Raw genomic sequence first — 18,060 nt, 5'->3', positions numbered from 1 at the left:
CCTCTCCTACTCGACCATATAAATATTCGCATAATTAGGGGCAAATCGTCAGTTCCACATGTTTGTAAATATATTTTTCCATTAAAAAAGAAGTCGTTGTGCGTTAAACATAGTTTAAGTAAGTTAGAAGGTATGTTTCGATAGAGCATAGAACGGTATTCGTAATCGAACGCATACCGGAAGCGGAAGTACACGATTGTATATCTTCCGCCGTACGTCAACAAAACAACGGCGAATTAGTCAGAGACTTAAGTTAGTTACTCGTCCATGTGTTTAAAGATGAAGAAATTGCAAATTATATTTCTTCTCTGTGTGACAGGAGTGAGTTTTATTTCGGCGCTGAAGAATGCTACAGGTAGGTGAATGAGAATAGAACTGCTGACACTGAATTTTTATTAATCGAATTTTCGGGTTCGAATATCCTAACATCATTCATCATAACATTTAACATAGCATGCTTAGTCTACTGGTAGATTCTACTAATGGTACAGTAACATCATCATATAATATTATTGGTACACTTTAATTTCTCTCATTTTATAAATATTCAAAATAGCATTTTTCAACTGTATGTAGAGACTAGTTTTTATCTGATAAATAAAATTTTGTGTGATCATTTATAATGTAGAGATCCTCGACAACTTTGAATTTGACAATATTTTGATGAACATTTTTGAGTTATTGACCTTGACTTAGGAAATTTATTTGCGAACACATAAAGTCTGGCGCACGCACGAGCCATTAGCTCAGGCAGATTTCATTCGTGCACTTCTACTCAAGGTGATAGATTCTGAGTGCAGGTAAATTTATGTAAGATTTTTTTCATTCGTTACGAAAGGTTGATTGGTAATTTTTTCCACGAATGAACAAATGCTTGTGTGTGCACGTAACTAAAGCTATCTGCTTAGAGGTAAATTTATCAAAGCATGCGTAGTCAAGCGACAATTCAAAATTGTCGCGCCAGTGGAATTGAAATGGATGGATCTCATAATTATTCGTCTTCAGAAGACCTGACACATAACTTTGTGCAACAGTCAGCCTTTCACTTGGGCTTATTAAAAATCTTACATAAATGTACCCGCAGACGGAAGCTATCACCTTAAGGAGAAGTGCACAAATGTATTCTGTCTGAGCTGATGGCTCGTGTGTGCACAGGACTTCAGAGACTACATTTTTTTATCTTAGATATGTTCAAATTTGACAATTTTTCGAGAAACAAAATTTCAGTTATTACCCTTGACTTAGTAAAAATGCATTAAAATTTGTTGGCTTGTGAACGCAATTGAGGTGACAATTTATGTCAAATTTTTATTAAATTTTGTGTTTGATTAAATCAGCAATATTTTGCACAAATTAGATTTTTGGTTCGACTTGATGCAGATTGGTGACTGACCTTGACATACTGAAAATGTGTCGGGGAAGTAGGCGTAACTAGCTAGGCAACCACTTGTTAACAAGTACATTTTTGGTCCGATAAGCATGCTTAGAATTTACGGCAAAATATTTGGGGACATTTCCTGCTCGGTTCTTGGTCATTTCACGTATTCATTGGTCAATTCGTGTACTAAAATTGATTTCACAATAATTACAGATGGTGTTCAAGAACTTACCAAAGATCATTCAACAAAAGTGATGAAAGACTCTGCTTTTAACAGTACAAATATTATGGATAATCCAATAAATGTTACGAAAGCATCTACTGGCGGTAAAGATGGTGGAAATAAAACTGTTACTAACAGCTGGCATATTACTACTGATAGGGGAGATGATCCTAATAGGGGGGCTACGAAAAATAATTCAACAGTGGTTCCCAAAGTACCTACTGGTAATTCAAGTAATGGAGATGGTGAACGCCCAACTGATCCTAATAGGGGGGCTACGAAAAATAACTCAACAGTGGTTCCCATAGTACCTACTGTTAAAACAGATAGTGAATATGGTAAATACCCAACTGATCCTAATATGGGGGCTACGAAAGTTAACTCAACAGTGGTTCCAAAGGTACCTACTGGTGATCCAGATTATGAAGATGGTGAACACCCAACTGATCCTAATGGGGGGGCTACGAAAAATAACTCAACAGTGGTTCCCATAGTACCTACTGTTAAAACAGGTAGTGAATATGGTGAACACCCAACTGATCCTAATAGGGGGGCTACAAAAGTTAACTCAACAGTGGTTCTAAAGGTACCTACTGGTAATTCAAGTAATGGAGATGGTGAACGCCCAACTGATCCTAATAGGGGGGCTACGAAAAATAACTCAACAGTGGTTCCCATAGTACCTACTGTTAAAACAGGTAGTGAATATGGTGAACACCCAACTGATCCTAATAGGGGGGCTACAAAAGTTAACTCAACAGTGGTTCCAAAAGTACCTACTGTTAAAACTCCTGTTCAACAGACAACTGTTACAAGAGGTGGTAAATCTGGAACTAATGATAATGATCAAGAGAGTCCTCAACCACAAGAAAATGGTATCAATTTAAGTAAAGAAAAAGATTACACACCAGAAGGTCAGTTCGTGTGGCATTGTACTCCTTAATTTTTTGTAGAATTTGGCATTGGTCTGATGATATCTAGGATATGGTTGACAGTCATAAACCATCAGTAATAATTCTGCAGTCATGATAAAACATAAAAAATAAGTATCTTCTGGCAAATGTGTGAAGTATAACTCAGAAAGTCAGATCAGTGAAATAATAGTAAATAACCTTCATATTTATACAAAATAATTAGACGACAATCAAGATATATAAATGTAAGAAACATAACAGGTTTTGAATAGATTTATAGCTATAAAATAGGTAAAAGAAAAAAATCTTCTAGTATAATATTGTGTCTTTTATTAATGTTTTTAAATTCTATTTACAGCTGATTCACCTTCATCTGGTCATTTCATGGGATATTTATTAACAGCAATCATTCTATGTGTAGCTGGTTATGTGGTATTTCATAATAAACAAAAGGTAAAATTTGTAGTTACAGATGCTCATAAATACTCATAAAAAAGTAATAAGATTGACATTTTCATCTTTCATTTTTCTTCCAAAAGTATAAGGTTACAAGGCAGGAATCATGAAAAGCAGGTGGAGCGCCCCAAAATGCTAAAGATGCAGACTGAATGACAAGGTTTTGCAAGGGGGTGGGGAAAAGTTTAATTGAATTACGATTTTTTTTAGTACAATATTCGGATTGTCCTCAATTTTGACAAATTTTTAGGCCTGTGTTCAAATGACAGGCTATTTTTATATTTGGAGCTCATTTCTTATATTCCTTGATGCATTGTATAATATGAATTGGTTTTTTGTTTTTTTGTTTTAGATCATAGCTTTTATAGTTGAGGGTCGATCTGGTAGACAAAGAAGACGGACTGGTAATGGAGTAGAATATAAGAAATTACACAGTAATGTGGAAGAAGTTATGCCGTCTTTAGATCAGTCAGCAGCTTCCAAACATTTTATTTATTAACTTACTTTCGATCATTTGGAGAATTATTGTGTAAGGACTTTTTCTATATTTTTTCAGCTAATAAACATACCTCTAGTTTCCAATAGGCATATAATTTTGGGTTTCCCTTTAATTCCAAATTCCTTTAATCTCAAAATACATAGATGATATATTATACTACTTTTAGTTTGTTTATTCATTAATTTAGCAATATAAGAATTCATTCATCATTCCATATTAATAGCTTGATTCTTTTTAACATATTTTTGCCTAAATATTTTCCTTGCCAAATGATAAGCTGACTTTCAGTTACCTGAAGTGGTTTTTACTTCCAGTTTGACTACAATTAGATAACAATGCACTTGAGGAAGCCACAATAAGCTAAAACTTTTAGGGTTTTTTGAACATTTTTCCTCTCTCAAGAATTATATGATCTTGTAGGTAATAACTCGCTGAGAATAGATTAACAACAACCTTGAAACATGTTGAGATGTATTTATTTACTGGTAGACAAACTGAAATGGATCTTAATTAACAGGTTTAGCAAATAATAATTGGGATGACAAAATTCCTATCTCTTAACAATTCATTTTATATCTCCACATCGTCATCACCCACTTGATTGCGAATAAGACAGTTTAAAGTTATTATCATGATGAAATTTAAAACTTTGATCCAATTGTGAAGAAAGTAGGTATGTATTAGTGGTATTGATGAATGCCTAAACATGCCTTACTAGTTGTAAAAATATAGAAATAAGCTTTACATAGAACAAGATGAGATCCTGCCTAGCAAGCTAATCTTTGTGATAAGATAAGTTTCATTGTACATATTATTTTAAACTTGCTGATGTGTACATACAAAATGGTCTTCAATTCTCATATATTTGTGTCAAATTATTGCTTTATAGAATGATACATTCATTACATTTTTCTATGACTGCTGTGTACTTTGGTAATCAGAAATATGTCAAATATATTTTGTCTAGAAAGAATTTGAATTATGAAAAGAAGCTTGGCAAATACCATTTACAGCTAATTTGATCAATTACAGACAAAAATAAAACTAAACTATTGAAATTTACTAGTATCAAATGTATCTATTTTTTTTATATGCAAAATGAAGACAGGAAAAACTACTCGGGTTATTATCAAGGTAACAATCAAGGTTTTTTTTATTTTAGTTGTAAGGATCTAAAATCATTAATGGTACAATATTAATAATTGTTTTAGCATTGTGTTCAATCCATATATTAGTATACAAGATTCTGAGGGATAGATGGTTATTTATATTATGTTTTATTCATGGATATCCAAACAGGAAAATCTCACTTTTATTTTTAAACTCGAGAAAGATTATTGTTATTTGGATGAATGAATTATGATGATGCTTATATTTCATTTTAATGGTTTACTATCCCTTCAGATGACCAAAACAATTGAAAAATGTTTAACTTGGCAAAAGGAGTCTTAGTTCATCAGTAGACTTACCTGATGTAATAACTATACAGCATAATCCCTCTATAGTCCAACAAATACATAAAACTAGTAATAATAAACTAACTAATTTTGAAACATGCTTAGATGTGTGTTTCGATAATTATTTAGTTTAATGGATATATCGTCTTCTACATTACATAGATATTTTATTCTTTATATTAGTCATGGCACCTGGTAAGTCCGACTGATGAATATATACACTCGTTGATCAAGTTTGAGACTTCAAGTTTTATGTCCATTCTAAGAGGTAGTATCCTTTTAAGATGGCTTTAATGGTCACTAGTCTATGTGTTGTCATTAAATGCAGAACTTAGTTTGAAATTTGCATGTTAAGTATACAAAGTTAGTAATGTATTGTATCAAATTAGACTTGTGTGAGAAATATTTCAATGATCCTATCTGATTATTTAATATCTTTGAACCGTGCCATTCTTTTCTTTATAAAGCTGGGTATTCAGCTAACTGTGACAGTTAAGAACAGCTTTGCTTTTAACAAATAATCAACTTATATGTGACAGTTTGTGTTGTAATGATTTGATCATATATGAATGAGACCGTATAATTTTTTCTCTGAAATAGATATTAACCAATACTAAGATTTGAATGGGTTGATTTGCTTGTGTTTTTTTGTTGTTGTGGTCATTAAAACTTCAAGGAAAACTGACCAAAAAGTTTTTCATTAAACTTACGTTTCTATACTAGAAACAATAGCATATCTTCATGGTCATTGTTCATGATTCAGTCCGTTTGTATTTATACATGTATATCTGTAAATAAATTGGGATTTTTATATTTGAATGTTGTTTAAACTGTTATTGTTTAGCTTTACTGTGGTTTGTTTTATTTTTATAGTTTATATGGCTGTTTAACAGTTTAATAAAGGGATTAACAACAATCAAATGATATGGTAACTTATTAGCGGTTTACATTCTGAATGTCCAGCCATACCTAACTCTCCGACTACACTGAGATGATAGCTCTCATATCACTAGTATTTACAATATAATTTGTAATTGCTTGCTATATGTCTAAGAATAATTTTTGGATCCATAGAAATATACAGTTTGAAAATTTAACATTTGAAAAACATACACTTCCCTCCCAAAAATTTCATGTGATATTCCCCTCTGTAAAATCGAATTGTCAATTCATTTTTTCATTTGTTGGCATTTTCATTCACCCCAAGCCAATCTAAGACTGTATTTTGCAGATTGCAGATTTAAATTCATACAGATATAATTGGTGAAATGGGATTCTGTAAACATTGTAGTCAGAAATCATGCAGCGAAGTAGGCGCAAAACTCCATTCATTTCATTCCATTTCATATCATTTACTCTAGAAATGGGGTCATGTGGTTTATGCATTTATATACTAAAGGTTCCTATCAAATTAAAAAGAAATGATGATCGACATTATAATGGTAGGAACAAGGTAAATCAAGATTTATTCCAGTCCACAGTTGTCAAATGTTTTTTAATATATATGATTGAAATACAGATCTGAATATTTCTTATTTTTTCTGTCAGTTTCTACTACATTCCCCATTCATGAAAAGCAAAAGAAGTCGCATCACAGAATGAAACAAATCTGATCTTCTCAATCAGATTGTTATCGAAAACCAATGCTGAGGATTTACGTGTTTTTTGAGGAAATGATCATCACTTGTCTTGACTCTGATTTTGATTTTGAGATCATCTAACTCTTTGACACAGCTCCTAAATTGTCTTATGCTGTAGAGTTTTGTCAAGAGTTTCACTATAATCTTTGTGAAAGCGTGGATACATGTGAGATATAACTCAAAATTCGTATTGGCGTCAATTTGGTAACAATTACTGTTTGTGTGCCCGCAGCATTATGTCATCCAATAAGATTTACTGATGTGGATGTCAAAATAATATGATCCTTACAAAACAAAAGCCTGCACTTATTTTGGCCAACTTCAAAGAGTAGTTGATTCGGAATGATAACATACTTTATAAGAATATATTTTATATACAAAGTACAAGTATATCAAAATGAGCAGTGTACATAATTCAATGATTGCCAAAAAGGTTTAAGCTTTTTTATGTAACTGAGACACTTAAAGCTTCACCACTGCTGTTTCATGTACATTGTAATCCTATTTTCAAAGGTTATTTTGATTGGTTAAAAATCACCATCTCATTTGAAACTATATTGAGAGACAGAATTTTGATACTTAATTGACAGGGTCAGGTGGTAAATAGAATAATAATAATAAATTTAAGTGTTCCTCATACATGATAGCTGGAAAGTTTAAAATTTATAGATGTAATATCACAATCCATATGAAATAAAATCTCCCAAAACTGGATCCATTTCATACTAACATGCACATTAAATTAAAAGAAATTAAGATCTTTTCATTTGATACTTTCATTTTCATTTCATTTTACTTGGTTCCGAGACCAAGGTAAGAATGGTCAAATGGATGATGAACCTATCCCTTTGATAATTTGCTCCGCTTATATAGTACAAGATATTATCACAGATATAATATTGTTCTTTACTACCATTCTATAAGCTAGCAATGAGACTTGAGTATCGTGTGGAAAACATTTCATCTTGACTAATAGCTGTTTGCATTTAACTATCTTACTGGATGATAAAGATCCGTGTAATTTGTACCTGTACAGTGAAATAAGACTAGTACAATCAAACAAAATAATCACAGATTAGGCTGTGATGAAAATATGAATTTCACCATGAGTATATTCATAAAGTCCTTAATGTGGCTATATTGAGATAAATATATCTTTATAATACAAATAATAAGATACTAGCACCCAAAATATTGTACCCCATAAATTAATAGCTAATTCACTCTCATGATTATGTGGAACATGGAAATACACTGGTGCCTTCCTGTTGAAAAACTCATGTCCAACATATAACACAATTGCATTCATTCCTGAAAAAAAAAACCACATTTTTTCTGATATGTAGAATATAAAGAATTATTCAATATATCACAATCTGAAACTCAAATCAATTAAAACAATCTCTAAAAAAGTATTAGAATTATATATTGAATACATAAACGTTCCTTGTGAATTCTGATTTGTCAGAAAAAAACTCCAGGCAATAACAAAAACAATATAGATATTCCTATAAATCATAAAAATATAAAGCAAGGCTGAAATAATCGGAAAACGATAAAACAGTAAAGAGACAGATAAATATATACATGTGTTTATATATCAGTATATTCTGTTTGAAGCTGCATAAGCTATGACACTTTTTACAAACAAATTTATTTACTTCCTTTGGTTGTCATTTAATTTGAGGTAGAAATATGGCAAGTTTTTTTAGTTGGTTAGATTGAGGATAAGATTTGGGAGCCATTAAGTGCTGAAAAAAGCATATTATACCTCCACCAAAATTATACATTTATATACACTTTATTAATGTGCAGATAGTAGGCCACTATACACCAAAATACTGGCCCCCATATATCCAATAATAATTGTAAATCATGTTGTTGTTTCACATTAAAACCAATTGGAAAATAATTTTCAAATACTTCATGGCTAACATAAATGAATATTGAATTCATGCCTGTGGGATATATAATAAATAATAAACAAATGTTTTTTAAAATGTTAACAATATATATAATATATTTCAGTGATATATGTATATAAAAAAGGCATAATAAGGGACTGGATCCATCAATTAATTGATAGAAGGGTAAACTTTTTTCTTAAATCCAAATAAAATATTTTCATTTTAAACAGAATTGTACCAAAATTTGTTTTTAACAACAATAACAGTCATTGAATATTTGTTTATAAGATTCCAATCCATTATTTTGCTCTATTAGTAAGTAACAAACCACAGTCCACAAAATAATGAAACTTTACCTGGATAATAAAATGGAGATCCAGACCACAATGGATATACATCTATTACTAAATAACATATCGTTAACAAAACAAAAGCCATACAAGCTAATGCTAAAACAAATGATAGAGACCTGAAGAATATAAAAATATGATGTAAACACGAGATCCATTATTAAAGATAGATATTCCCAGATAGAAATATTGTCTTCTAGGACAAATTTAATCCATTATCTTGACTTGTGATAAATCAATGACCCTAACCATGGATCATTTATGATTCTAAAATCTCTAAGTTATTATGTATTGTTATAGACCTATAGTAAAGAAATAAGAAATTTGATTACCAGAGATTTTTGTTGATTGGTATCCAGCCATCATCTTTTGAAGCTTTACATAACAGAGTAGCAATAGAACCCTATGAATAACAATGTACATTTTTTAGAAGTATATTTACTTAGTTTATAGAATAGATTAAGCTTCTCTAAAACTCTCTTTCACCAGTTCATAACGACATTGGACAACTTAAAGAGCACAAAGAAAACACCATATCACAAGAGAATTTTGCAACTTTCGGCCTACTCCCAGATGAATCAAAACCTCAGATCAAGATAACTATTTACAAATATGGATCATTATACAAGTTTATTACTATAATGTCTAAAAAATGGGCTTTTCCATGAAATAATTATTGTGTACTTACTGTAAACACAGCCCATATTAATAATCTCTTAATTCTTAGTACCCAATCTTTATGTATTAATAAAATCTTACCAGCCTAAAATACAATATCACAATCATTATTGTATACCCATGTAATCTTACTATACCTTTACAAAAAGATTCATACCCATTCAGTATCCATATTACACATATTATATTATATATTGATTATTACTCTGAACTATTTTCTCTGACTTGTGAAAGTCCAGGGCCAAAGCTTCCAGGAAGACATAATCTTGATTAGCTTGTTTTTAGAAACAAAAAACAGATGGTAGGATGTAGAATGTAGATATCACAATATTAAGCATTAATATATCACTATATGTGCAGATGATCTAATCTGGACAAAAATTTGATGATAAAACTACTAAATCATGATCTGGCAATTTTTCGGTATTTTTAATCAGGCCTTATTACTAACCATATAAATTCCTATACCAGTAATCATCCTGATACTGATATATTGCCCAACTTTAACAGAATGTTACATATTATAGTATTATTATTACTTACCTGTAAACCTAAGAAACAGAGAAAACAGGAATTCAATGTTCCTAGAAATCCTTCAGGATCATAGGGCACCGTAGAATGGTATATTTCCTAAAATATTGAAAACACACTAAAAGAAACAGTGTAATTCAGTTAACTTTTTAAAGAAACTCTTCATGGAATTATTTGAAGTTGTAATCTAGTTTGAAACAGGCACTTTAAATAATGTTATATGTCTTTTATTGACCACCAGTCATAACCTACTGCATTTCACTGTTAAAATTGTGCTCAATACATTAATAGTAGAAATATCAAACATGTCAAAAATAAGAGTGATATTAGACTACTGTTTACTTACTTTACAAGTAGGGTTTTGATATATATGATTATCACCAAATATTAGTCTATCTATATACCCAGCAGAACCCCCTGTACAATTCCAATGTTGACCTTGTTCTTCTAGCCCCCCTGGTCCAATATAACCTCTATAAATTATAAATAACATGATACATAAATAACAATAAATAACATAATACATAAAAAATATACAGATCTTAAAATCTATGTCCAATAAGATATGATCATTCTTGTAATCCATTCCTCCTAATCAAACCAAAGTATCATAAACAGAATTTTGTACAGCACTCAAACATCCTTATTTTTAGTCCTAACTTAACTGTTAAGTGAGTTGTCCGATAGGTTAACTTACGTTGGACAATCAGGAACTTTTAAAAGAAATGTAAGAAGAAGATGTATAGAAACAAACAATAGGTTTATAATCCATTCTTGCCAATAATCAACTATGTCTCTTACTGGTGCCCACCAACAATCCTATGAATTAATATTGTTAAACTAGAGGTATATCTTGAAATATTTACATAAGTTTAGAATGAATATTATGGTAAAAAAAAGTTTTTTAAAGTTATAAGCAAATGATGTTCATAAAACTTCATATTTTTGAAAAAAAACCCTGAAACTTCTTAAACATATGAAGGCATTTTTTGCTATATCTTGAGTACAAAATTACAACAGAAAATCAAAGCATGCTTATTTGATTCCTGAGGTGCCCACAGTCTCCGATGGAAGAGAATATCAATAACAAAATGCCCCATTTTGTTTTGTTTGTTATGTACCAGAAATATACCAGTGTCCGGCTTAAATTTTAAATCTAAAGAGAAATACTTACTCTGTTTGAATCATTAGCTCTAGTAAAAAATATATGTACAGTAGCAGTTATTAAGTAAGTACCAGCAAATCTTTGTAAAACACCTGGTATTCTAAAATTATCAAGCACAACACCACCTAGAATATATTACATATATACATGATATATCATGAAATAATAGCGTATTTACTTTTGAATAATTGAATCAGAATAAATTAATAAACCTAGCAGAAACAATATTAATACTTACTTTTAAATAATCTAATCAGAACAAATTAACAAACCTAGCAGAAACAATATTAATACTTACTTTTAAATAATCTAATCAGAATAAATTAATAAACCTAGCAGAAACAATATTAATACTTACTTTTAAATAATCTAATCAGAACAACTTAATAAACCTAGCAGAAACAATATTAATACTTACTATTAAATAATCTAATCAGAACAAATTAACAAACCTAGCAGAAACAATATTAATACTTACTTTTAAATAATCTAATCAGAATAAATTAATAAACCTAGCAGAAACAATATTAATACTTACTTTTAAATAATCTAATCAGAACAACTTAATAAACCTCGCAGAAACAATATTAATACTTACTTTTAAATAATCTAATCAAAACAACTTAATAAACCTAGCAGAAACAATATTAATACTTACTTTTAAATAATCTAATCAGAACAACTTGATAAACCTAGCAGAAACAATATTAATACTTACTTTTAAATAATATAATCAGAACAAATTAACAAACCTAGCAGAAACAATATTAATACTTACTTTTAAATAATCTAATCAGAACAAATTAATAAACCTAGCAGAGACAATATTAATACTTACTTTTAAATAATCTAATCAGAACAACTTAATAAACCTAGCAGAAACAATATTAATACTTACTTTTAAATAATCTAATCAGAACAACTTAATAAACCTAGCAGAGACAATATTAATACTTACTTTTAAATAATCTAATCAGAATAAATTAATAAACCTAGCAGAAACAATATTAATACTTACTATTAAAGAATCTAATCAGAACAAATTAATAAACCTAGCAGAAACATATTAATACTTACTTTTAAATAATCTAATCAGAATAAATTAATAAACCTAGCAGAAACAATATTAATACTTACTATTAAAGAATCTAATCAGAACAAATTAATAAACCTAGCAGAAACAATATTAATACTTACTTTTAAATAATCTAATCAGAACAACTTGATAAACCTAGCAGAAACAATATTAATACTTACTTTTAAATAATATAATCCGAACAAATTAACAAACCTAGCAGAAACAATATTAATACTTACTTTTAAATAATCTAATCAGAACAAATTAATAAACCTAGCAGAGACAATATTAATACTTACTTTTAAATAATCTAATCAGAATAAATTAATAAACCTAGCAGAAACAATATTAATACTTACTATTAAAGAATCTAATCAGAACAACTTAATACTTACTTTTAGGATAATCTCCAGAATTGATTAATAAACCTAGCACAAACATATTAATACTTACTTTTAGGATAATCTCCAGAATTGATTAATAAACCTAATAGGAATAAAATACAGGATCTCTTGAACACTTTCCATAACATGAATTTTTTAGCATAACCTTTTCTTAACTGACCAGAAAAACTATATGCCATGGCAGTACCCATGATAAACACAAACCTATAAAATATCTTAATATTCAGTACTTGATTAAAAAATTTGAATCATTAATACAAGCATAAAAATAATTTAAGAAATATATAAATATATATGTGATATCTGCAATACAAATATTTTGTATACAGTTTTCCAAGAATCAATAATAAGAAATGAAAGATAACATTGCCTAACATTTTAAAAACATTGACAGTCACATAAAACTTGATATAAATGAATGAAATTGGTCCAATGAGGATAAACAATGCCATATATCATAACTAAATTATAATATAGGAAACTAGTCTGTTCTTTTTTATTTTTGAAATTCAAAGTCTTAAGCATAGACATCATGCAGCACATAAACAAACATTGATACTTTCTGCTGGCTAGCATAAGTAAGAAATTACTTAGCAGGTGACAAACTTAACAAGAGAATCTCCCATGGCTAAAAGTGTTTATGATAAGCAAGTGTTAAAAGGGCATTCAAATTTAAATTAGACCAAACTTTAGCTCTGTTTTTTATCAACTTTTATTCTTATTTTAGCTACTTCAGAAAGGGTCTGATGTCGGCCTTCTTGAATAATCGTCTATTTAATGACACTGCCAACCGATCAAATTCCTACCCTCTCTAAAGCTGTGATTTTGTGATGCAAACAAAAAGAGTATTCAGTGTCTAATGCTTCTCAAAATACACCTTTTGTTTGAGTCATAAAATAAAAGCCAATAACATATGGAACAAAAGTTTGGTACAATTTAATTAATTTTTAATTAATTTTAAATAGACTATTAAAAGGGTTATCTTCAATGAAAGAGGCAACAAAATTAATATTCAAAGCTAGCAGGTTAATAAAAGGAGAAAAGATGATAGGGTAAGACTAGTTAGAAACATTACCAAGGAAAAACTAAATCAGCTACAGTAAGACCATTCCAATCTGAGTGGTTATAAAACCAATACCCCCCTCCACCATAATTCACAAAAATCATAATAGTAATACTCAATCTGTAGAAAGTATAGAGAAATGTTAGAATTAGTATAAAGCTTACATTTATGAACAAAAATCTTCTGAATTCATCTTTTGTAGTTGGTGTTGAAAAGTAATTTTTATGTAAAACCAATACATCTTTGGGTATGGCTTACATATTAAGTAAGGTTATACGCAAGATGAATTTAGAAGATTTTGGTTATCTTCTTCAATGACTCACCAAGGGAAGACTAAATCAGCAACAGTTAAACCATTCCATTTAGAATGTTTAAAAAACCAGTAATAACCTCCACGATAATTAACAAATATCATAATAACTATTGCTATCCTATATTATAAATTCATCAGTCTAAAATCATCACTCAAAAGTTTGATATTGTATTTGAATATTAGAGAAGCATTTGAATATCATTTGTTAGGTTATAAATCACATTACACTAAGTAATGATGTTTTTTCTATTCAGATATTTTCTCCTATATATCTTATGCTTTTGTTTTAGTGGCGTTTCTAGGAAATATTAGTTGAGAGGGCCACAAAATTTTCCAGCCTGTAGAAATACCACTGTTTTGTTTTTCAGCACTGTAATCATGAACAAATTTTAATTACTGTTGTTATCACATGGCGAAATGTCCCTTTCAACTGCTGAAATAAAACAATTATATTTAAAATATAGGGTAATAACCAAGACAAATCCATTAAGAAAAGATTATAATTCTTACCCTCTAAAAGCATCCAATGATTTTAATCTTTCCTTTTTAACTTTTTTATCATCTTGACTAGATTGTGACTGATCATCAGCTGCATTGATATTTGTTGGACTTCCTAAATCCTAAACATGCAAACAATATCATGACATCAATGATGGTTAATAATGTTCATTTATGTACCCTATAATTGCAAATTTTGTGTGCCCTCTTTTTTACTATTAAGTGAATCTGGAAAAATCAATTACAGTAAATAAGTAGTATATGTCTTTTCGGATATGACGCATTTCACTTCTGCGCATGCGCAGCTTTTTCAATGCATCATATCCGAAAAGACACAACTGTTAAAATGTATTATAACAGACTCCCCAAACTGTATTATAACAGACTCCTTCCAAACTGTATTATAACAGACTCCATATAAATTACCCAAAAGCACAGACAAGAATCAGTAAAATAATACAGTATATAATAACCGCATTAAAAATGTCTTTAATTTTAAAACACGAACAAAAAAAATTCGAAGGAGACGGTTTCTTCTCTGCGCTAACATCTCTCATCCCCAAAGTGGCCAATTTTGTCTCAAACAACAAATCCCTCATTTCCTCAGAAGCGCAAGCTCTTGGATCTGTGGCAATAGCAGGAGTAAATATAAGCGATGCAGTGAAAAAATCTGACGAACTTAAAGAACTGCAGCTAATAAGAGAACTAAGAAACACGAGACTAAAACGAAAAGCCCTAGAAAAACAAGGAAAAGGGTTTAAAATCATTGGATAAAAATGGCAAGCAAAAAAATCTCACCATCGGTAGGGACAAAGACCCAAATAAACGACGGAGGAAGAGTTACCTTTGAAATTAATTCGTTGTCCAATTGGTTGCTGCTTTCCGATGCCCATTTCCGATGCGATTTCAAAATCAAAGATGCCACTCAGAATCGAATTCCACAAACCAACACGACTTTAGAAAATAACTTCTTTCCGTCTTTATTCAGCGAAATGGTTTTGGAAGCTGGTTCAAATCCGATAGAGACCAAAAAACACCCCGGCGAGTTTGACACAATGTTGAAAACGGTTCTCTATCCCAAAAACTACGATTCAGTTTCGGGATGGATTCCCGATGTCAGTGCAGAGAAGTTTTAAAAGAACCGGTCAGAACTGTAGCAAATGATGCAGACCTTGCTAGGATAAGGGTAGTTGCTAGAAACACACTGGAAAGAGTGACTCGCGGAGTAAATCACGGATTTGATAAACAAGCGCTTCAATACAACAATGTCGTCGAGAACAACAGATGGGGTAATTACGTAAATTGGAAGTTGTATCCTTTATTTGGTCTCTTGGAACACAGAAAGGTTTCCATAGGTTTACCGTATAAAATTCATTTGCAAAGAGAAATCAACGACAACAAGATATTCTTTGGTGAAAACAACTCTGACGCAAAATTGGAAATAACGAATATCCAACTTTACATACCGGTAATCACTCCATCCGTAGAAGTGGAAACGAGAATATTCAACTCTTTAACCAAAGACATCGAAATTGCTTTTCTTCGTCGTAACACGGTAGGTAGCATGACATTAACTGGAGAATCCACCACGTGGCCAATCACCAACACCGTCAAACCAGCGAGATATCTAATGGTCGGTTTCAAAAACTTGCCAGACTCTCAGACAAACAACAACAACATTTTCAGAGTGGCATTGAACCATACTCAAGATCCCATCATTCGCAAAGTTCAAGTCAGATTGAACAACGATAATTATCCCAATCAACCTTTGACAATTGATCCTTCCAAAACAGATTACAACGAATTGTACAGAAACTATAAAAACATGTGCGAATTGTTTGGAAATACGCCTCAGTTTGAATACACAGATTTTTCACTCAATCATCCAATCTTTTGTTTCGATCTGTCAGCTCATCAAGAAGATCTTTTCAAAACAGGGGTAAACATAAATATTCACATCGATAAAACACAAGGAGATGTGACCGGCTACTGTTTATTGCTGGAAGAAGCAAAACATTTGATTAAAATATCAGATAGAAGAATGATAAGAATTGAATAAAAAAAACACCCTTTAAAAATGAAACCAGAAACTTTAGTTAAGAAAATAATAGAAGCTATGGAAACGAATTCGCCGACTCTAATAACTTACAACGGTAAAAAAGTGCATATAACCCAAAAGATTATCGATAAATACAAACATTGCAAAGTCAGAGACGATATAGACTTGGAAAGAATTGATGAGAATTTAACTAAAAAAGGTGGATTTTTACCTTTCTTACCTTTAATCTTTGCTGGTTTAGCTGCAGCTGGTGCAACTGCTGGTGGAGCTGCTGGGATAGCCAAAGCTGTCAACGATAAGAAAGCTGAAGCCGCTGCAAACGCCGAAGCGCGTAGACACAATTTGGCAATGGAAAGAGAAGCATGAGGAGGTTCGGGAGTAGGAGATATATTAGGGACGGTTAAAGAATTCGGACAAAGGTTTGGCGAAGAAACCAAGAAAACCGTTAAAGAGGGATTAAGCAAATTAATAGATAAAATCGACACTGGAGAAATGAAGGTCGAACACAAGGGTGACGCCATATTTTTTAAAAACATACGTTCGGGCGAGGGAATCTTCCTTTCAAAGTATAAAGGCAACGGGGTGATTTTTGGTATGAAAATGTAATAAATAAAAATGGGCAAAAAATTTAATCATTCAGAAATATTTCCTAATAACCCAATGCTCATGTGTATATGCGGTAGTTCAGGTTCTGGGAAAACTCATCTCACTTTTAACATGTTGACAACACCAAACCTTTTAGATTTCGATTCTCTGTATATCTACACAACAACACCAGAGCAATCGTATTATCAATTCCTCAAAGCTTTGGAATATTTACCAAAGAAAGATGTTCAAGACCTATTTCAATATTACGAAGAAAACGAAGAAGAAGTGGAAATAAAAGATATCATAGAAAACTTCATTAAATCAAAGAATCCATCTTTCAATCCAACGGATATAAAAGTTTTTCTTACGAAAAATGTTAATGATCTAGACTTGTCTAATATTGATAGCAATCGAAAGAACTTAATATTGTTTGACGACTGCATAGCGCAAAGAAATCAAACTGTTCAACAAGAATTCTTCACCAAAGGAAGACATCACAACTGTCACTGCATATACCAATCCCAATCTTTTTACGGGATGGATTCTATGTTCATTAGAAAAAATGCAAATTGTTTTTTATTATTTGAATTAAACGATAAAGATTTATCTCAAATCATTCAGTCTATAATTCACGGAATGGATAGAGATACATTTAAAAAGGTTTGTAAAGCTCAATGGAGAAACCCAGATGATCATGGATATGTATTTGTAAATACTAGAAAACCTGCGGGAGAAAGAGTTATGATTGATATATGTTAATTTTATTTTTTTAAAAATGACGGATTGGAATAATTTTTAAAAAGAAATAGAGAATATATCAAAGCTAAGAATAAAATAAAGACCCAAGTTGAAAATAAGT

The 18,060-nt window shown here is 30.7% G+C and overlaps 4 protein-coding genes across 4 annotated transcripts; 3 read left to right on the top strand and 1 right to left on the bottom strand.

Annotated features, from left to right (window-relative positions):
- Positions 1 to 279: 279 nt before the first annotated feature.
- LOTGIDRAFT_155518 (hypothetical protein) lies at positions 280 to 3,470 on the top strand (the record flags this gene model as incomplete). Its single annotated transcript, XM_009067066.1, has 4 exons — positions 280 to 355; positions 1,592 to 2,515; positions 2,874 to 2,968; positions 3,324 to 3,470. 4 exons carry the CDS (start codon positions 280 to 282, stop codon positions 3,468 to 3,470), a joined length of 1,242 nt encoding a protein of 413 aa, XP_009065314.1.
- Positions 3,471 to 7,702: 4,232 nt separating this feature from the next.
- Positions 7,703 to 13,889, bottom strand: LOTGIDRAFT_211131 (hypothetical protein; the record flags this gene model as incomplete). Its single annotated transcript, XM_009067065.1, has 10 exons — positions 13,756 to 13,889; positions 12,730 to 12,884; positions 11,208 to 11,323; positions 10,731 to 10,852; positions 10,380 to 10,506; positions 10,046 to 10,132; positions 9,513 to 9,587; positions 9,157 to 9,227; positions 8,831 to 8,943; positions 7,703 to 7,878 (listed from the first exon to the last, which is right to left on the bottom strand). The coding sequence occupies exons 1-10, from the start codon at positions 13,845 to 13,847 to the stop codon at positions 7,703 to 7,705; spliced, it is 1,134 nt and encodes a 377-aa protein (XP_009065313.1). The 5' UTR covers positions 13,848 to 13,889.
- Positions 13,890 to 16,631: 2,742 nt separating this feature from the next.
- On the top strand, positions 16,632 to 16,979 carry LOTGIDRAFT_155516 (hypothetical protein; the record flags this gene model as incomplete). Its single annotated transcript, XM_009067064.1, has 1 exon — positions 16,632 to 16,979. The coding sequence occupies one exon, from the start codon at positions 16,632 to 16,634 to the stop codon at positions 16,977 to 16,979; it is 348 nt and encodes a 115-aa protein (XP_009065312.1).
- A 249-nt stretch (positions 16,980 to 17,228) lies between these two features.
- Positions 17,229 to 17,960, top strand: LOTGIDRAFT_108583 (hypothetical protein; the record flags this gene model as incomplete). The annotated part of the gene is made up of 1 exon (XM_009067063.1): positions 17,229 to 17,960. The coding sequence occupies one exon, from the start codon at positions 17,229 to 17,231 to the stop codon at positions 17,958 to 17,960; it is 732 nt and encodes a 243-aa protein (XP_009065311.1).
- Between the last annotated feature and the right edge of the window lie 100 nt (positions 17,961 to 18,060).

This window comes from Lottia gigantea, assembly GCF_000327385.1.
Source record: "Lottia gigantea unplaced genomic scaffold LOTGIsca_8, whole genome shotgun sequence".
NCBI lineage: Eukaryota > Metazoa > Mollusca > Gastropoda > Lottiidae > Lottia > Lottia gigantea.
Note: the sequence above shows the minus strand (reverse complement) of the source record. Positions and strands in the feature narration are given on the sequence as shown.